At 35.2% G+C, this 23078-nt stretch overlaps 1 protein-coding gene across 1 annotated transcript; it reads right to left on the bottom strand.

Moving 5' to 3' along the window:
* Positions 1–5768: 5768 nt before the first annotated feature.
* On the bottom strand, positions 5769–22823 carry LOC140757604 (membrane-bound alkaline phosphatase). The gene is made up of 9 exons (XM_073093435.1): positions 22421–22823; positions 13779–13855; positions 12838–13008; positions 10966–11158; positions 8733–8896; positions 7844–8177; positions 7321–7529; positions 6480–6585; positions 5769–6050 (listed from the first exon to the last, which is right to left on the bottom strand). The coding sequence occupies exons 1-9, from the start codon at positions 22509–22511 to the stop codon at positions 5863–5865; spliced, it is 1533 nt and encodes a 510-aa protein (XP_072949536.1). The 5' UTR covers positions 22512–22823; the 3' UTR covers positions 5769–5862.
* Between the last annotated feature and the right edge of the window lie 255 nt (positions 22824–23078).

The raw sequence follows: 23078 nt of genomic DNA, 5'->3' as shown, positions 1-23078 counted from the left end.
CTCGAACCGCTCGATTGAGAGGCCGAGTTTCTTAACCACTAGGTTATCACTAGCCTATCAGATAGTTAAATCAATCTATTTACTGAAAAAAGGCGTTGGTTGGGTTTCATATAATTTGTATGAATTGTATGAATCTTTTAAGTATTGAGTAAGTGACAAAGTGTCTTTCTGAGAATAAAGTTATTTAAACCTAAACCTAATTTAGATTAAAAACATCCCGATAATGTAATTAGATTAAACTTCTTTTTCATTACTTTTTGCATCGCTCGTGACTCCGAGTATTCAAAGGTGCAGGAAAGTTTAATTGAAAAACTTCATACAACTTTCTCAATCGCTAAACAACCAGGTCAGATTGAGAAGTGATCTTGGATGATAGCGGAATTCTAAGATTTCCTGGACAGGATTATATTTGAGGTCGATAAATGCATGCCGCCTGATGACTAATTTGGCATTTGTTTGTTTTTTTAACATAAGCGACAGTCAAATATGTAAACAATTTTTACTACGTTTACTTTTGATGGGATTGAAGGAGTAAATGGACATGCAGTCAACCTAATGCATATTACCCACTGCAGTAGGTACAGACATCGGTAACTCCATATTTTAGAAAAGCTAGCTGACCCGGCAAACGTTGTGTTGCCATAAAAATAAAAAAATGTAAAGTGTGAACAACTCTTATCACTAAGGGGTATGAAAAATAGATAGTAGCCGATTCTCTGAATATGCATATAAATTTTGGTGGATCGGTAAAGCCGTTTCGGAGGAGTACGGTGTGACTCGAGAATTTTATATATAAGATTTATTCCAAATTAAGTCAGTCAGAGATTCGTTGCACACTTGAGACCTAAGGATTCGGCTTTAAATGGAAGTCAGCCGACATAACACCCATTCGCGAAAACGAAATAATTTTCACCCAAGCAAATATTGCATTGTGGTATGTATCTCCCCGAACTATACCTTTCCTTCAAATTTGCAAAATAGAAACAATAAGTATTCAATTATGTGGTAAACTAGTATGTGATTCCTTCGAACAAGCATTAGTCATGCACTTACGTTTTTAATCGTGTTTAGGTTAACCGCGTAGTTTCCTAATAAATTTCCTTTAAAGGCCACGCTAATGATTATTGCAAACGAAGATACGATTGTGTTAACCGCAAATGTTGGACATTCTCAAAGGATTAAATCCGGGACATTGTTATGATATGACACATACGAGGTATGTTGTCAACCAATTAGGGTCCCGTTTCTTCGCACGGGTCTCCTCTCATAGTAACGGATTGATTTTGGATGTGCTATACAAATATTTGAAAACTTTAAATAAAGAAGTTTTAGGCGTATAGGTGTACCTTCTCGCGATACTTTCCTTCTTCGCTATAGCAAGTTATAATTATTCTTAAATACTCACAATCTTTGAAAGTCGGCTAGGATTCGAACTTTGGACCCACCGATTAATGGGCCGAGTTATAACCATTCGACTATCATTGCATTGATATACGTACGTAGGTACTAATACATTTGTCCCTGTTGTCCCGGGACTAGAATAGGGCTACGGTATCCCCTGCCTGTCGTAAGAGACGACTAAAAGGGGGCTTCCGGGGTTGCGGGTGGCAAGATTGGGAGGTAGTGTTTACCTTCAACGTTAAACCAAGTATACTTTTAAATACTCTCGTAACTTCGAAAAACAGATGTTCGAACCTTGGAACACTAATTGAAAGACGGAATTTAAAACCACTACGCAATAACTACTTTACTACAATATATATTTTTTATAATATAGGAGTAGTAGACGAGCATGCCGTCCACCTGATGGTAAGTGGCTACTGTCGCCCATGGACATCTGTAATCAACCCCAGATAGGATTAGATATTCCTACCTGAGGTCGGCCACAGATGCGCCGCTACCCCTGAGGACTAAGCTGGAAGGCCTCGGAAAAGTGTGTCTCCCTTGCCACACCCTTCAAAACGGAACATAGCAGCGCCTAACACTGCTGTTATGAGGCAGAAATAGGTGTGGCGGTGGTGCCGCCGGAGTCGAACCACAAAGGGTTCTACCACCTTCTTCTTATAACCTCCTGGGACCCAGGAAAAAAAGTTGTTAGGAATTTAAATTTAATTTATCCTGACCAATACAATAGGTAATAGAAATACAGAAAAAAATATAATAAAAAATGTAAGTCGGAAAATATGGTTTTTCTCAATGTCATATATATAACACGTGAGTTCCCAATTACAACTGCTATTTGTGTCAAATATATATATGACATAGAACATTAATCTTATATTTTTATGTAAAAATTTGGTAGTATAAGAAATATATTGTATAAAAATACTGTCTGTGTTGTGTAGAATGATATCTTAATCTATAATTTTAAACAGTTACACTCAATTTAAAAAAAATAGATTCTCACAATCACATTCAGCAGTAAACTTAAACGTCTGTTGTCTTATATATTTTTTCTAACATATATCACAGGCATAAAATAAACTCAAAATATGTTCTGTTATATAGTCATAGTAAACAGATTATATAAACATTTTTAGAGTAAACATAAAAAAATTAATAATTTTTTGTACGTTTTTGTTATGACACAATTGATAACTGAACACAAAATATGGTTACAAAAAGTATAAATTGGTGATTAAAGATTTTTTTTTGTTGAATTATAAGAAACAATTATGTTTTCTTGAAATATATATTGCATTTAATACAATATGCTGCTGTAGTTGCTGTGCATTTTGTTTTTCTGTATATATTTGGAGTGTTGGAGTAATGAACTAAATTGTGTACTTTACGAGTATGTTAACGGAAAATTTCGATTGGTATGGATTTTATTTTAGCCTTCTATGAATATGCCTTGGTTTTCGAAATTACTGCCAAATTCAGTGTAACGACAGAGTTCAGTGTGTTTGTTCTCCAACCACCATGTGAGAAATATTTTTCCAAGTTAATGATTCCTATATTCCCGTCGCATTTTTTCATTAGAAAATTCGCAGGACTTAGCAATTCTGTTTTAGTTGAATAGTTATCTTTATATGAAAACCTCCTTCCAAAAAGTCTTCTAATTTTGTATTGGTGAAATAATGAACACAATAAAAATGTTGATCTGATATAAGTATTTCGCAAATTTTGCGGACTGCTGATTCACACAAAGTATATCCTTAAGGCTCTTGGGTGGCCCGTTCCAGTAGTTATACAATTATAACTACTGGAACGGGCCACTTTGATATTTTTATCGGGTCCTCAATAGGACCCGATAAAAATATCAAAATTTTATAACTTTTACTTCAATATCCGAAGAATACTAAGAAATAGAATACGAGTGATTGTTGCCGTCATGACATTGTAATGGTACGTCTTTTAGGTCATCTTCATCAGTTAAGTCTTGCTTTGAGTCGTCTAGCATAGTCTAGGATATTTCGTTATCGTTTAAACTCGTAATAGCAAACAAGAATAACATTAAAATATGAAGTACGAGAGGGAAAAATGTTTATGTCATACAAGTATTACACTGGGACTCTTCCATACACAGTAGTAATTAGGAACTCATGTGGTACCAGTATGACATAAAAGTTTCACCCGATATTTTATTTTATTAATGTTAACTACAAACATTGCACACTTATGTTTAGTAAAAATGATTTATTATAAACAATAAAAATACATATTTTTTATAAAAACATCGATATTGGAACAAAAATCTCAAAATTACTTACTACGTGTTTCCGACCGTGACACCATCGTTCGCTTAAAATACACAATGCAATAAAATAGTATCATCCAGTCAGTCAATCACAGTTTAAAATGGCGGACCAACATTCTATCTATTGAATAAAAGTAAAAGATCTCGCAAATATCGACAGATGGTACTGTTAATTTTTTTTCTTTTCTATGTAATATATATATGACGAATGATCCCAGGAGGATAATGCAATTAATATTACTACTACAAGTATTTACTTGAGTGAGCTACTATTTACATTCTTTCACTTCTTATTAAAGTCTGCCTTAATTCGAAGTCACATTTTAAGGCCAATTCGAACTGAGTCAGTAGATGTCAGTCACTTTCTATTTGGTCAGTTTCTTAGTAGATATATTAAGTTTGAGTGGATTCTTCTTTTTGTTGACCTAGACAAACGATCCAAGCTAATAAAAGCGTATTAAAAAGAACGTGACATAGCACATGAGATTTCATTAATTTATTTAGACCCTTTAGAACAATGAGAATCTCAAAATTCATTAGATACGCAATAAGTGTATTATTGCCAGGGACGCAAAAATGTAACCTTGCCAAGGAAGCAAAATCCACATCTTGCCGGGGCGCGCTCATGACTCTCGCTGCTGACTGTAAAACTATGTGATTAAGACTACTAAATTAACAGTATTTATCGGAATAACGTGTAAATAAATTCGGTTTATTTCTCCGTACTTCAAATGGCATGAGCTCAAAAACCCGAATAGTACATGACACTTAATAAATAGTTAATTATTACAGTAGAAATAAAATATCGACATTTGAAATAACATGTTTATTCTAAAATCACAGTCGGACCCTTAATATTAAACCCGAAATAAATATTAAATTCACATACAAAAGTCATACTTATTAAGGAATTGACTTTGGTTCACTTTTTCAACTCATTGAATCAACAACGTATTATAAAGCTAATGGGCTCTCTTGTACTAGAATAATCGAAGGTAGTTTCTGAAGACTATGTTGGAACGTTCTATGTGCTAGAACATTAGCGTTATAATACCTTGTCAAATAAAACCCCGTTAGATAAATTAGTTAGACCCAAATAAAATAAATAACGATATATCATTGACATCATACAATATTTTAAAAGTAAACCCGTTAGTAGAAAATATTAAAAAATATTATAAACTAATTGTGACGTGTATAATATACACTGCACTTTTTACAAATTATTATAAATATTGCTATTAATAAACAATATGTTACAATATGTTTTTGTATTTCTATGAGGTTAATATTGTGACTTATTTACTATATAATTGACAATAAATAAAGGAAAATTTGTAAACTAAAAAAAATATATATTACAATCATAAAAATATCGTTTTAGTCATATTCGCATTCATTTTTTACATCAAAGTAGAATAAAAATACAGCCCCCAATGCGGTGGTTACTAATTACCTTATACACCCAAAAATTCTGAAACGAATCACAAATGCGTTTCTGCTTTTAGAAGCAGAATTTAGGATAATTTAGTCCCTGAATAGTATGTTGAAATGCCAAAGTAATCTTAAATAGACTGATTGATATCCTCTTAGAGTCGTACCTAGAGCATACCAATTTTACTCCGCTTAAACTAACATTTTTAACACGTTTTGTACACTCATATATTCAAGCACCTAAGAATTTCTATTCGCAAATTCATCTCATCATACATTGTTTGTAACAATACAAATGCAAATACAATATATGTGAAAAGTTATTTATGGTTTTTTATTATGTTTCTAAGTACATGTAGATTATAATATATAAATATATAAAATATTGTAACATTCAAATGCAATATGAAAACGAGCGCATTCTATATTGCGGCTACGCCATTGTAAATGTATTTTGATTTTAAACTATATAAGTAATATATTGGTCAAAATAAAATAAACGTCAAAAATATATGTCATAATTGATATTACAATGAAATTTATTTTTGCCGAACAAAATACTTTATCATCCAAATGCAATATGTATATGTTCAGTTAGTATATTGCCGCGAAATGAACAAATCCCCAAATTTTAGTAAGTAAACCATCATATAAGTGTGTGTTAGTACCATAAAATCTACAAACTATTTTCAACAAGTAACATTTCTCTATTAATCCAATAAAATCAGTTATTTACAAATCGTCAAGCCAGGGCCCATGCATGCCGCATATGCGATGGCGTGCGGGATGTAGTTCTGCTCGTAGTTGCCGGAGAAGAGATGTGCCCAGGGGCCCTTAGCGAACACAGCGACGTCATCACCAGCATGCAATTCTCTATGCGTTGGAACCATAGATGGGTATCTGTATTTCATATCACCTGTGAAATTATGAGTAAGATTTATTAATTAGTATTTTGATCTTTTTGTAGGTCTTATTGTATATCACAACATTATCAATCCGTCCATTGCTTCGTCCCTTGCTTGAATAGTGAATGAAAATGTATCCTAAATAGCGAATGATAATATTGCGAAGAACGCTAGTTTAATGGTGTCTTAGCTGATAATTCTCCATAAAATTATAAATAGTGTATGAAGTCTACGAATCCCGTTGTCAACATGGTGTTTGTTGGTAATGGAGAACTGTTACTCCTCGTAGACAACCCTGGAGGTATTAAAACTGGTGATAGAAGGCTCATGTGCTGTGAGATTTTCTGGTCATCGAATCTCGTCGTTTGGGAGCGATCTGTACCTCTGTACCTGGGAATCGAACCTCACTATAAAATGAATGCATAAACACATAAACTCACCTATATCGTCATATTTCAAGTTGTGTCTATGGTCGTGTGAAGTGGGTTTGAAGCCAGGGCCATTAGCGTAGCTTAAAATCGTAAAACGGAGATGATCGGTTGCATGCTGTGGAAACATTATGAATCTTTTTACACTTGAATTTTTAACATTGTTTTTATAATACAGGAGTAGCAGAAGCGCATACAGTCCATCTAATGGTAAATGGTCACTGTCGCCCATGGACATCTGTAATCAACCTCAGGTAGGATTAGATATTAACGAGCTAGTTAAATTCTTCTAACATGCCAATTTTCCCATACCTCGTGCACTCGCTGACAAGTCTTCTAGACGCATATCCCGACGATCTATTTATCAGCAAGATGCAGGAAGTTTTAAGTTTGTGCCTTAAGTACACGGCTAATATCTTATTTCTTCGAAAAGGGTTCTATCACCTTCAAAATGACATTACGTTACGTGATTGAAGGCCAAGTAGCCTTCTTTGACCGTTTTATTGTCAATACTTAAAATATGAGTAAAAATTCAACAAACTTTGAATAATATAAACTTTAACTGGTCCATTCTACACAAAATGATTGCTTAAGAACAACTTTCTCTTCGGTTTAGTTAATATAATAAATATTATAGCTAGTACTCAAGTATAATGCAACAATTGCTACGTGTAATGTTTTCGAGCGTATGTACTCGTATGTATTATTTAGCGTGATCCGCAGTCCAAATAGCTTGACAGACTTTTTACGAGTTGTTGGATTCACCCAAATTATGGGAGTTACATGGATTTTAAACAATCTTTTTTTTAAGTTCTTCTTTTTATTCATTGAAAAGATATACGTCTTGTCTTACCTTTAAGTCAGCTACTCCTAGTATATCGGCACCCCTTCTACTATGACCGGAGTATGTCATTGTATGACTGTGGTCCGCTGTTACTACGATTAGCGTTTCTTCTAAATTCACCATTCGCATTGCGGCTTCTACGGCCCTCGCTAATTCAGCAGTCTCATCTAGGGCTATATGAGCACGTGACGCGTGATGTGCCAGGTCTATTCTACCTCCTGAAAATATTAGTACAAATATATTGATCAAGTACTTACTTATGACCAAGTCTAAAAGTTAAAGTTATATAAGTAAGGATAGTTAGTTTAGCCGACCTATTTTTATTGAAGTAAAGCTCTCCGCAAATTTATTACAGATATGATACTACCATAAAAACTAGCCCATTGAATACTAAAGAACACTAAATAAAACCACAAATACTATTGGAAGGTCATAAATATAAACCAAATTTAACTTCTAAATATAATACACAGATTATTATAAATGATGAGAGTAAATTTCTAATAAATAAATAAATTGTATATATAATTACCTTCCACAAACAAGAAGTACCCGTTCCTATTTTGCGACAGGATCTGTATAGCCTTTTGGGTCATTTCACTGAGGCTTGGCTTATCACGTGGTGTATCATAATTATTAGGCATATGGCTCCTAGTAAAGAGTCCAAGCACATTATCGTAGTCTTTTTCGTTAATCATAAGCAAATCATTTCTTTTATAAACATATGTTGGTTTACCACCCATTCTCTCCTTTCTAAAAATCCACTCTCGAATTAGATCAACTCCATCTTCTCTATGTCCCCTTTCATCTTCAGCATCCCTTTCATGTTTGGAGAAAAAGTTACCTCTGCCGCCTCCTAGAATCACCTAGAAAATATAAAGAAGCTCATGAACTTTAGATGCTCATATTTATACAAAAACAGCTATATTATGTTTAGCCTTGCCAGAGTATAAGGATCTATGTATTTGTACTGTGGCCTTGTGTAGACACGTTGCGACTTGATCGTTCGCTAGTTCCTAGTGTCACATCAAATTCAGTTGTATATGGGTCCCTTTAAAGGACTTCAAGTCATGAAGAAAAAAAAAAATTTTTTTATTGATGCCATGTTGGGTTCAAATGAAAGGGCGTAATTATATTATTTCTTCAAAGTACACATAACTTTGAAAAATCAACGGGATCCGAACCTCGCACCAGTGTAAACACGTATCACTTATCATTGCTAATATGGCGTATAGCGGCGTATAGCCGCGCCAAACTGCTAGTCCGCTTATAAGTCCGAATATAGAAATGAATCGCGTCGCCATAGCAAATTGTATGACTACACCTGCTCGTAACAATTTCAGAGCGGACTAGCAGTTTGGCGCGGATTATATCTACATACGTAAATAGTATAGTAATAAGATTAATAGTGGATAACTTACGTTAATTTTGCTGCCGACTTCCCCTCGGACCAGTTGCTTGGCGATGTCGTCACAGCGAAGCGCATCCTCCGGCTGGTCGAGGTCCGCTTCCCAGTGCCGGTTGGCGGAGTTCGCGTACGCCGCCGCCGGAGTCGCGTGCGTCACTCGCATGTTTGTTACTAAACCTGATGAAAGGTTAGGGGTTTTTAACTGACTTCCCAAAAATATATTATCTATTCGTCATGTTTCTTTTAATACAGCATGAAAGACGAGCATACAGTCTGCTGCCTATGGACATCTGTGATCTACCCCAGATAAGATTAGATTCCTACTTGAAGTCGGCCACAGATGCTACCCCTGAGGTCTAAACTGGAATGCTTCGGAAAAATATGCTCCCGTTTAATCTAGAACAACGTAGCACTTAATAGTGTTGTTATTAGATAGAAATACGTCTGGCGATGATGCTGCCAAATGGTTCAATTTCATGGAAATCGGAAAATTCTTATCAGTTCTCCTCGAAAATTGGAAATCATGGTTTTGTATATGCTAAAATATTTGACTGTATCTGAACCAAATTTAATTTAAAAATATGATTGTTTGCATTTCTTTCGCTACTTGACATGAATATGATGTAATGACTGGCATTTTAGTTATAGGCACTTATTGTAAGTAATACTAAAACTAAAAAATCTGTCAATATAACTGTTAAATCAAGATTGTTTGCTAATTTTAGGTGAAGAATGAAGTTTTAAAAGTCACTTAAAATCATTGACTTTGAAAAAATAATGTTCGTCACCTCTTGACATTTCTTGACATTATTTTCAACTCTTTGCTTTCTCACTAACGGATAATGATTTTCTCATACATTTATGTTGTGAAAAAAATTGTCTGTTAAAACAAGTGGCATTATTAGGCATTAAGCAGTGATAGCCTAGTGATTAAGAAACCCAGCCCCTTGATCGAGGGGTCCGAGGTTCAAATCGCATGCACCTCTGACTTTTCAAAATTATGCGCGTATTAGAAATTAATTATCACTTGCTTAAACGGGGAGGGAAAAATATAGTGAGGAAACCTGCACACCAGAGAGATTTATAAAAAAGAATCTCAAAGGTGTGTGAAGTCTACCAATACGCACTTGGCCAGCGCGGTGGACTATGACCTAAAACCACTCATTCTGAGAGAAGACCCGTGCCCACCAGTGAGACAATAATGGGTTGATGATGATGATGATATTAGGCATATTAGTCTCAAATACGGACTTTATTTCTAACAATCAGGGAACATAACTTTTACCAGAGACAACATACAAATGTCGCAGACATCTGCACTATTATCTGCACATTTACATATTCATTCTTTTCGCTAAAGATTAATAGTCATGAATAATGGAACAGATGTAAATATTTATCGTTATTCGATGTTTCGTTATATCGTGCATAATTTACAGAACAGTGTAAATGTTATCGCGATTAACATCTTGTCGTTAATTTAATTAAACCATAATCCAAAAAATATGAATATTTAAATTAATGATAATGTAGGAACATCAAGAAAATTTCGACATTTTAGTGAAGCTATAAAAAAATGCGTAGAGTAGCATTTTTTTCTTAGTTTTTTTTTTAAGCAGAATAACTTATTATGCTTTCCACAATAAATTATTCTGATGGTTATTTTGTGATTTTTTTTTTATCACTTATCTACGTGAAGGTCAGTTATAAGTGCGCTGCTATCCCTAAGGACTAAGTTGCAACGTTCCATTTAAGTATGTCTCCGTTACCACACCTTTCAAGGTAGATCGCAGCAGCGCTTAGCACTACTATTATTTTTGCATTAGGGAGAAATAGGTGAGGTTGTGGTAACACCGTAAGGCTGTTTGTCCACCGCACCGAGAACGTGATTATTTGGGGCCCATTTTAATTATGTCGCGACGGCGATGGTTTGTCCACTGCGACCGATATCGGCGGTTTATTTTGTTCCAGCTGTCACTCGTGTAACGTCGGTGTATGGATAAATTCCAATGTGTTTTACATTGCCGTCACATCGGCCCGTCAAAAACTCGGTGCCGATCTAGCGGTCACGCCGATGTAGTCGGAATATCGGCGGCCGGGATGAGCTGCTATGGTTAATGTATGTACGCTACTTCGGCGCCGTCATTAATTATCGGTATCGGCTCGGTGACGGTTGTGGTGGACAAACAGCGTAAGAAGTGTAAGATCGGACTTCTCGATTTATGTATTAAGTACAGATGCCTAACCCGTAGCCTTTCCAGCTTTCTGCGCCCAGTCCATAATGCCAGTAAAGGTGTTATTGCGGTTCAGCTGCGCATAGCAATCCCTGTGTGCCACAGCAGCAGAGACTCCCAGCGTACCAACGTTGTTTTTCACCCCACTTAGGTACGCAGTGCCGCTACATGCAGAGTCTGCTACATTCTCATTAACGCAGTAAGTCTGAAACATATTTAAGCCTTATAAGACACGTGTTTTGAAGATTAAAATAGGTCATATAAGCCTGATCGCTCGTGGGCAACTATTGCTTGAGCAACTGTTAGCTTAAGTACGTACGTACTGCGTACGAGTACCTAAGCTAATAAGCTTAGGTACTCGTACGCAGTGCCGCTACTTGCAGAGTATGTAGTAGTCTACCGCTACTACATTCTCATTGACGCAGTAAGTGTGAAATATATTTAAGCCTTACACGTGCTTTGAACAAAAAAAATACGTCACGTAAGGTTGATCGCTCATGGGCTATGATTGCTTGAGCTACTGGTAGCTTAAGCGATTAAGTGCTCAACACGATTGTCAAATATTGCTTGACGACTATTTAGTAGATTACACATCTATAGGAACGCGTTGGTTATCGATTGTTGTCAGATTTTTTAATAAAATCAAACAGCCAGTTGAGCACTCGATTGATAGTGGGTTAATAAATAAATGGTAGCCTACGTAACTATTGCTTACGCCATAGTAGCCAATGGGCGGTCAGCTCATATAAGAGGAGAGCCACAGAGTTGTGAGTTCTCCACCAAGCGCTGAGGACGGCCACCGGGGGGGTTTAAGTGCGGTAAAAATCTAATAAACTCTTCCTGTTCTAAAATTAGACTCGTGAAAATATTTAAGGGAAAGCAGAATTAACCATTTGGATTATACATATAAATGATGCATGTAAAAATACAAAGACAATCGTGATAACAGCGTTATGAAAAGTTCCAAAGTTTCTTATCTTTTAAGCTGAAATGAACTAGAAAATGATACATTTAATTGAAATCGGTTTCGCAGATTAGCGTAACACACTGTAACACATAATTTATAATATTATTAACATAAAGTAAAATACGATGATTGTTTATTGTAATCTTTCACATACATAAAATTGATTTTGAATTCTTTATTTATCGAAAACTATTTATTGGTTATTGATATCGCTATTAACAGTAGATTAAAATATTCGTCTCAATTCAACCATTTTTATTTTCTTTTGTTCCTCATATCAATACTATGTTTTTTAACGTTTCGTTCCGCTTGTGATTTCATCTTCTTTGTTAGAGTTATTTGATTTATTTTGTATCATTATTCAATTTAGTTCGTCTTTTATGATTCAACCCTCAGCAAATAGAGGTTATTGTTGATGTAATTGTTATGAACTGAATATCAGACAGACCTATATATTTTGTGTTTTTAGATTTGACTTGGTGTTACAGCCTTTGAACAACTGTAGCTTTTTTTTTATAATATAGGAGTAGCAGACGAGCATGCAGCCCACCTGATGGTAAGTGGCTACTGCCGCCCATGGACATTTGTAATCAACCCCAGATAGGATTACATATACCTACCTGAGGTCGGCCACAGATGCGCTGCTACCCCTGAGGACTGAGCTGGAATGCCTCGGAAAAGTATGTCTCCCTTACCACACCCTTCAAAACGGAACACAGCAGCGCTTAACACTGATGTTATTAGGCAGAAATAGGTGTGGCGGTGGTGCCGCCGGAGTCGAACCACAAAGGATTCTAGCACCTTTAAGCTGAACGCAATAGTCCTAAAATCCGTGAAAACTTAATAAAACACACCCTTTAGAGTTTGTACCCTTCCTGTTCCATCTAAACGCATCCATCACGCTATAAATTACTTACCTTAGCCAATCCAGTAAAGGGGAAAGTTTCGAAGCTAAGCGTCACTTCTTCTCCGGTGAGTCCGTACTTCTGCCCCAGGTACGCTCTGGTGGCCGCGAGCGTGGTAATGCTCATGCCGTCTCCGACGAAGAAGATCACGTTCTTCGCCACTCTTGTATTCAAGGGAGCCAACTGGAAGGCCATGATTAATTTTTGTCTCATTAAAAAATTGAATATGAAAATAATTGTGTATTTTATCTATATTTTTAACTAGCAGTACCTGCAGTTTCACCCGCTTTTTGTTAATCATAATAAAATATAACCTATAGCTAAACAAGTAATGTTTATTAATACATTTTTTATGATACCGAAGTACGAAACTGCTAAGTGGCTACTGCCGCATTTGTGGCATCTGTAATCAACCTTAGATAAGAAGGAATCGATCCTAGCTAAGGTTGACAATAAAAGCGTCGCTACCCCTGAGCAGCAGTGATAGCCTAGTGGTTAAGAAACTCAGCCTCTCGATCTAGGGGTCGGAGATTCAAACCAGGCACGCACCTCTGATTTCTCAAAATTTTGTGCGAATTAGAAATTAATAATCACTTGCTTAAATTGTGAAGGACAACAGCGTGAAGAAACCTGTATACCTGAGAGATTTATAAAAAAATCTCAAAGGTATGTGAAGTATACCAATACGCACTTGACCAGCGCGGTGGAATATGTCCTAAACCTTCTCATTCTGAGAGGAAACCCGTGCCCAGCAGCGGGACAATAATGGGATGATGATGATACCCCTGAGGACTAAGTTGTAACGCCTCGGATAAGTATGTCTCGATTACCACTTCAAAGCGGAACGCAGCAGCATTTATTACTGCAGAAATAGGTGCGGCAGTGGTACTTTCGGGGTCAAGCCAGAGAGGGTTTTACCACCTTCATAATAATATTTTCTTTTATTAACTGACCTTAGAGCGTAATGTAAACTGTGCTTGTTGTATCCAGTAATTCGGATTGTTTTCGTCAGCTGCTACGGGCGAGGCATCTGAAATTTACAAATTTTGTTTATTGTTGAATGTCTGTCGCATCTATATATTTTAGAGTATTTTGTAATAAATGAGCATACTTTTCATATTACTTCAAACAAGCTTTTAATTATCCTTAAAAAATAATGATTTTGTGTGGCAGGGACAGGGACCCATGTCTGACCCGTTCAATACGTCTTTTTTATCTTTACGAGGGGGAAACCTTCAGAAGGTACCCGACGACGTGGGAGCGACGCCGGATTATGTGGGATTTTTATCGCACTAAAACCTCCCTGGTGGCCGTCCTCAACGCTTGTTGAAAAATACTTCGGTATCTCCGACGGAATGCAACCGGAGTCCTCCAAGCGCGATACCCAGATCGGGCTCTACCCTGGAAGAGCACTTTTCGCTCCTCCCGCCAGTGTGTACGCATAACGTCGTAAACACCAGTGTGTTTACGACGTTATGCGTCCACACACCGCCGTCCTTCCCGGGGTCGCTTGCTGGAGGGTTCGAGCTCCCACCCGCAACCACGGAAGTCCCTTATAGTCGCCTCTTAAGACAGGCAGGGGATACCGTAGCCCTATTCTGGTCCCAGAACTACAGGGACAAAAAATAAACGGAGCCTAAAAAGTATATTTGAATAATTCGCTACATTGTTATCATTGTAACGTAAGAATATTAAAAAAATACCCAACACGTGAGTTTAATTGATGAATATCATTAACACAAAAAGCAACAATTTATTAAGTAACTAACATGCAATATAGTCATGCAATACGCAAATATAATATTTTTTCTGATAAGAAGTAAGTGAGAATTTCTAATATGTTGCCCACATTTGTTTATACACTTACCCATTTTTAAATCAAATAATCTAACATGCAATATAGTCGTGTAATACGCAAATATTATATTTTGTCTGGTAAGAAGTAGGTAAATGAGATTCTCCAAGAGGTTAAATTATTTTTTTTATACATATACCCATTTTAAAATTAAAATAGCAAACGACATTTTTGTGATAAGTGACCAATGACGATGGATGTCTATAATCAACCCCAACTAAACAATATAGTCATGTAATACGCAAATATTATATTTTGTCTGGTAAGAAGTAGGTAAATGAGATTCTCCAAGAGGTTTAATTTTTTTTATACATATACCCATTTTTAAATTAAAATAGCAAACGACATTTTGGTGATGACCATTGACGATGGACATCTACCTATAATTATCAACCCGAAATAAAAATGGAGTCCGACCTGAGGTCAACTCCGATGCATTACTATCTCCGAGGATTAAGTTGAAAACACTTACCACCCTTTCTTCTATAATCAACTCAGTTCTTATATGAATTAGTCTTTATGGAAAAAATAAATTTTAATATGCACTACAGCTGTTCTTTTGAATAAGAACGTACTTACTTTCGAAAGTACTTTTGTACGAAGTGTTTCTTTTAGAACGGCATCGGAAAAAAAATCTGTTAAAGTAATCGCAGTAAGAAGTTTGAAAATCTCTGTATTAGGATTAAACTTTTGCTTTGTTTGTCGACATTAAGCGAAACACACTTACCACCCTTCATCTGTAATCAATCCTGGATAAGATTAGAGGCCGGCCACATATACGGCCCTTATCCTGAGGACTAAGTTAGATAGCTTTAGATTTGCATGTCTCTACAGCTACACGGTAGCGCTACAAGATAATACTGCAGATATTAGCAATAGATGTGGCGATTCTGCCTTTGAAATACAACCACAAAGGGTTCTACCTCCTTCAAAGTACTGTAAGTAGCAAGTACTATATTCCATAAGTAGTTAAGTGTAGTTTCTCCAGTGTTGGAGGTAATTTCTCAATAGAGCAATCAAATGATACCATAATTATCTGCGGAACAAGGTTGAATACGGAAAGATCGGTATTTCAAAATTGCATTATGATTTACGTGAAGTTATGTTGCTGAAAGTTATTTGTCAAGGTCCTTATGCACTGTAGTGCACTACCTATAATTGTATCACTACAATTTGTACGTTTTACGTCAGTGCATTATAAATACAAAAAAGTATTAGAAAATTAATGCTAATAATAATGCTTTCCATTCATTTTAGTTTTCCCTTTTTGCTTATGTAGTGATTACATATGAAATTACATAAACATACCTACGTAAAATTGAGTATAAAACATATCAAACATTTCATTCATAATTATGGTCAAACCGGAGATCGAACCCGGAATGTTATTTGCATCAGATTGTGAAGACTACTGAATTACGCGGGTTATCGTGCACCTATATTTTGAACAAATTATTTATGGTTTAAACTATAAAGAATATATTTTTTGGAATGGAAAATGGATAGGACAGTATTTTTGTATGTTTTACACTGTACGTGTGTTAAATGCATCTTTCTATGTTGAATATCCACACAGCTATATCATTGTCATTTTAAAATTCAATAAAAAACATAATCACAAAAATACATATACCCTATAAATAACATAAAGAAAAAACAAACATAAGAAACGAATTTCTATAAAAGTACTAAAAATTCGCACGGTAAGTGTGTAAGCGTCAACACAGCACCTTGGCCTTCTTCAGCCCGCGGGTCAAAGACACGATCGTTCAGGTTACGCCGTTTGTTTACGATCGTGTTAAGTTAACGTTTAACTTTATTGAAGCCATTTTCAAGTCTCCTCTGTTCGTCCCTGTAAAATTTTGTTACGCGTTTATTTGGGCAGCGGTTCCCAAAGTATGCACCGGGATGAGTTGAACGTTGCGACTCTTTGCATAGGTCTCTTCGCATCTTTGCTCTCTTTGCAGTCCCGAAACGATAGGCACAATTTACGTACCTGTTTTTTAATTTTGCCAAAAATAAATTATAAAAGCTTAGCTACTGACCCTTCTCATGCAGTTTATTTTTTATTGTTTCAAAATTCTGTTCTTATTCTTAAAAACATAGTTTAACCACTTGTTACTGTATTCGGATACGCTTATCTGAAACCTCTTAATCGATCTTAATAAAATTACGTAATTATGGAAAATGTCCAATTTGAAGGTTCTAATTTGAAGGATACATACCTTTAAACTCAATAATGGGCGTTGTTGTCTAAAGCTGTTCAAAAGTACGTTCTTTAAAAAGCGTAACGCAAAAAACAAAACCTGTACCTACTAATAGTCCCGTTAAATAAGTTTGAGAATCCCTGTATTAGGGGATTAAACTTTTGCTTTGTTTGTCGACATTAAGCGAAACATCTACGATACTGTTTAATTAAGTTGTAATAATTAAACTAAGGTATAATTTGACATAGATAAGCCTGGAGATAGAGATAAAATAAGCAAAATTACATTGGCATAGTATAGAAGTCTCTATATCGGACCTAAAGGGTGCAATCCATGCTTAAACAAATATCGAAATGAGTTAGATATTGATTTATAGGTAAACACTTATGTTGCGAATGAAATTTTTATTTAAAAAATTATTGGTACTCTAATTTTCCTTAAATATTAATAAAATTGTCCTTAAAAAATTGTGGAGCCCTACTTCAAACAAGTGAACAATTAGTGAAGGACTCAAATTAGTATACTCTAAAGACATTATTACATAAGTAATCAACTTGAACAGTAGTTGTTGAATGCGAAAAATTGTTTTTACCTGTGTCTAATGCTTCTTAATAGCATTTACGAGGTTATAATAATATTGTGTTTAAGGATTGGTAAGGTAGTAACTCATATGGACGTAATCTTTATATATATATATTTCTTATGTGCGTGTGTACTGTGTATGTCACTGAACTCCTCCTAAACCACTGGACAAAGTTTGATGAAATTTGTTGTGTGTGTTCAAGGGGACTTGAGAATGGTTTAGATTCACAATTTAGTCCGTGGGAAAAGGTCTTTTTAATTCGTAAGTAGTTATAGAATCGGAAACTATGCATTTGATCAAGTGATGATCTTTAGCAAAGTTGTTGTCCAAGAGCCCACGAGGGTTTGGGACTTGGTAAGACCAATTTTCGACAGATGGCACCACTGTCATTCCAATGCAGGTACAAATTTTCCGTTTTACGTATGTCATATTATTTCTTTAAAATGCGGGCGAAGCCGCGGGCACCACTAATGTATTATAATGTCTATGGTTCCAAAAGGATATTTCTGGGAAGTAGTAGTGGGCGTAGTTATAACTTTGCTAAGCGTAGGGGGTTCCAACTTTTCTAATGAAATAAATAAGCGTGGCTTAATAAATTTTATGGAGAATATTAAAAAGAAAAACCTTTCTACCTTAATAAGAAGACAATAGGTGGGTACCATGAATATGCAAAAGAAGTCACAACCGAAAACTAAATTTATGATTTAGTCTGCTTGGTAGAGAATCAAATTTGGGACCTCTGCCTAGCACTGCGAAACGCGATAATGTAGACTCTTATACGTTCCAACTTCAGTGATACAAAGTGAATTCAAAAGCAGTGATAGCCTAGTGGTTAAGAAACTCGGCGTTCTCGATCGAGGGCTCCGAGGTTCAAACCTCTGATTTTTCAAAGTTATGTGCGTATTAGAAATTAATTATCACTTGCTAAACGGTGAAGGAAAACATCGTGAGGAAACCTGCATACCTGAGAGATTTATAATAAAGAAATCTCAAAGTTATATGAAGTCTACCAACACGCATTTGGCCAGCGCGGTGGACTATGGCCTAATCCTTCTCATGATGAGAGGAGACCCATGCCCAGCAGTGGGAGGTTAATGGGTTGATGATGATGATACGTTCCAACTTAGTCATCCACATCGCGACGAATCAGGTTTACCTCAGGAATGATTTAAAACCTATCTTGGGTTTACCATTTTGGATTTCACCATCAGATAAGCCGCAAGTTCGTTCATGTTACTTCTTTAAAAAAGATTTACAAAGGGTATTGCCCTTACCATGAGTTTTCAAAACATATTTTACGTTACGTTTACTCGATCCATTATTCTGTACCCTTACCATGAGTTTTCAAAACAACCCACAATTTTACGTTACGTTTACTCAATCCATTATTCTGTTCCGTTTGCTTCAGTAGACTGAGTAAACGTAACAATAAGTAAGTGCTCAAGTCTTTTTGTCTACCTCGCATGTTTGCAAAAAAGAGAGATAAAACATAACGCGCCATTTTGTTAATTTAGACATTTAATGTTACGTTACTGACACTATAGTTCTGATACAGTCCGCTAGGGGCGGTGATTGGGAATTGTATGGGCAAATACGTAAACAAATACCAAAACAGTCATATTTTTCTAAACGTAAAAATTCATGGTAAGGGCACTGTTCCGTTTGCTTAGTAGACTGAGTAAACGTAACAATAAGTAAGTGCTCAAGTCTTTTTGACTGCCTCACATGTCCGCAAAAAGCGAGGAAAAACATAAAGCGCCATTTTGTCAATTTACACATTTAATGTTACGTTACTGACACTATAGTTCCGATACAATCCGCTAGGGGCGCTGATTGGAAATTGTATGGGCAAATACGCCAACAAATACCAAAACAATCATATTTGTCAAAACGTAAAAACTCATGGTAAGGGTACTGATATACATTATCTATATGTTAACCGATAACAAAGTCAATTGGATAGCGATTATCTATGTTATCACATAATAGTATTTATGCTTTAATTTTATCAATGACAGGAAGTACCAAACAGAAAGATAAACATCCATCATTATACGTATTTAATGCGCGTTCGTCGTGTTCAATACTGAGAAATTTAAAATCGCCATAAACAATACGATTGTAATGTTTTTCCCAAAACACGGTAAGATAATTCTTTATTTGTTTTAGTACAAAAGATCGAAAATATTTTTGACATAACGGGAAGAAATTCCCGTGGAGGTGAATTAGGTTATGACTAAGATGGTAAGCAATGCTTTCCTGGAAAGATACAACCAATCGTCATCATTAACCTTTTACTGTCTCACTGCAGGGCACGTGTATACTCAGAATGTGAAGTTTAGGTCATAATCAACATTAAATAAATGTACGTTGATTGACTTCACACACCTTAATAATTTGTTTAAAATAATTCTCAGGTTTCTTAATGACGTTCAGTATTCTTTTAAAGATTCACGTAACTTCGAAAAATTATAACGTATTAGAGATTTGAACTTCGGACTTCTAGAAAGGTCGCAAACGTTACATTGATATAGTCCGCGTAAAACTGTTAGTCCGCTCTGCATATAGAAATGAATCGCGTCGCCATAGCAAGTTGTTGCAACACCTCGCAACAACTTCAGAGCGGACTAACATTTTACCACTATAAATCACTTTAAACTAAACGTATCAGGGATGGATTATACATGTTCATGGGCGGCAGTAGCCACTTACCATCAGGTGGGCTCAATGATCGTTTGCTACTCCAAAAAAAAGAAAAACGGTGTGTAGAAAGCTTATATTACGGCATTTTTTGCATAATTTACCTTGGGTCATGTACCTCCTAAGAACACTTAATGTTTTTGTATTTGAAAGGATTTGAATCTTTTGTATTGTCAATCTCAAAATACATAAAATTATAAAAAGTAAGTGAATTCAATCTTGATTAAAGATTAGTAATTATTTGTTTTAAAATTCTTATGTGGTCATTCCAATTCGTTTTTTGTTCTTACAACTTTTGTAAGTTGAAAACGTTTTGGTATTCTAGCGATTAAATTTAACTATTAAAATAGCTTAGTGAGTATCAAATCATATGTATCGTAGTTTATTGATTATTATTTTTTATTACATCATACATAGAGGAAAGTGAACGTACTTTTTTGGAGGTCTATTTCGTACATTAGTCAGTTTTAAATTCTACAAATTCATAAGACATTAATATCCGATGATATCTCAAATTCTGAATTACTTACCAAAGTCCGAAAGTTACTGAGTTTGGAAGAAAATATACACTAGGATTCCCTATATCATGGGTGCCATGTATACATAAAAAAACGAATACGCAACCACCCCATACCCAGAACAGATATCTAAATTTTAATTTAGATATCTGTATAGCCGGGGAACGAACCCGGAAACGCTCGAAAAACATTTTTCCTGTAAAAACAAGTGATAAATCGTCCGAAATAGATTTTTTTTATAATTTAGGAGTAGCAGACGAGCATGCAGTCCACCTGATGGTAAGTGGCTACTGCCGCGCATGGATATGTAATCAACCCCAGATAGGATTAAATACCTACCTAGATAAAATCACGTAAGGTCCTTGTATGTATCCACCTTAATGATAATCAGTAGAGCGATTACGCAGCGGTTATGTAGTTAAGTTGTGCGAGATTTACTAGACCTTCGGCGTGTTGCAATACACAATCTCACATCACATCACATCATCTCTCGTGCACATCAGGAATGCTCCAAGCAAAGCCGTATTTAAAAAACTTGTCCGAGAGCATCTGAGCACCTCGTCTGACAGATAAAGCATTTTTATTACCACCTATATAATATATAGTTATATATTTTTTATGTATTGCTATATTTTAGATATATATATGTATGTATAATATATATAATATATTTATATTTATATTTAGACTAAGTATTATAATGTTTTTTATGTTATTTAACACCTGCCGCAAACTTTCTGCATTCACCAAGGGTTGACTGGTAGAAAATGCCATCAGGCATTATGTTTTGCCCTTTTGTAGCTTAACTTTCTGTTAGTGTTACAATAAATAAATAAATCTCCAGATATACAGATATGTTGGCGATTAGGAGTCTACAACTTTCATTTACAATTACCGGTCTTAAAGAATATGGGGAATATTTTTTCAATTATTTAAAATTACAGTAGATAATATCAATTATATAAAAATGAAAGTTGAAAATAATAAATTAAATGAAAAATTAATTATAACTGTTACGGTTGTAATTTTGTATTCTGAAAGTATTGATGTCGGATTTCCGCTCTCGGTGCCGAGTTAATTCCGCATGCTTGGTTTTAAATTTCTTTAATCAATCAAGGTCTCAGATTCAAATCCCCGGCACGCGGAAATTTTGATGTTAAATGTGTTAAAATATAATTATTAAACGTGAATCAAAAATGTTTTAATGAATATCGAGGTTTAGATCGCAAGAACGCGTCTTGGAGAAGCGGCGAAAGAAAGTCACGTACTTACACAGATATCGTAAAAAATCACTTACGATGACAAATTTTACAGATATGTCATTAGTCTATCTTGTTGCGTTGAAGGATGTAAGATACGAGGCCATCGAACCCAGTACGTAAGGGTAGCAATACATCTGTAGCCGACCTCAGGAAGGGCTCCAATTATACAAAAAAACAAAAACTCTAGGGTCTTGTTTTTTTAGGTTGGTTTGATCTCTGTACGACAGTGACCAGAAAATCAGAATTGCTAGATACTCCTAATTTGAATACATACATTGGGCAGCATAATTAGTTTAATTCTTTCCATTTTAACGGAAAAAAACATTCTCAAGTAAACAAAATCTCTATTATTGTCCTATATAATGTCCTACAATTTCATTTAAAACATTTAAAATCGAACTTTTAACATAACATGCACGCAACAGATAATATTTTAGAAACAAAGAAACAAACAAACAAAAAAAACTTACTTATATTATTAAGCGTATTAACGTTTTGGCCACTTGTACCAACTATACACAGTAACACCACGGCATTTAATATTAAATGATATAAAGACATTTTGCTAAAAAAAGATTTTCCTTTCTTACATTAATATTACACTATTATTTGAACAATACTCAACATTTACAGTTAAATGTAAATGTAATTGTAAAAATGTAACTCATGAACTTATAAAAGTCTTTCTCTCGTCTCAATTTTAAGATTCACTTTTATTAGAATTAAATTAAATTTTCAGATTTATTTTACGAAAAAGAACACTTTTATTTCAAATGAAATTCGGAATTTCCGTAATACAATAACAGTTTTCTCGTAATAAATATCGATTATTATATTATTATTGCGTTAATAATATAGTGTATTGGCCGGCAGTTGCCCTGACACTGCATCGCACGTTCTCCACAACTCATTTAAAAGCGCAGTTTTGGCAGAACATAGACGTGCATTGAGTGGACTTTACACATTTTTTATAAATATTATTTTTAAAATAGGGCACATTGAAATTACCGTTTTTCATTTAGTTTTGTATGTACTTTAGATAGCATGTTAGTGAATATCGGATCAAGTGGTAAGAAATTTGGCAACGGAAGTTTGAGGTTTGACTTTGAATCCTGGAAACAACCGATG

This window comes from Epargyreus clarus, unplaced genomic scaffold (assembly GCF_041222505.1).
Source record: "Epargyreus clarus isolate Ecla_fem2 unplaced genomic scaffold, WU_Ecla_fem_2.2 ptg000004l, whole genome shotgun sequence".
Lineage (NCBI taxonomy): Eukaryota > Metazoa > Arthropoda > Insecta > Lepidoptera > Hesperiidae > Epargyreus > Epargyreus clarus.
Note: the sequence above shows the minus strand (reverse complement) of the source record. Positions and strands in the feature narration are given on the sequence as shown.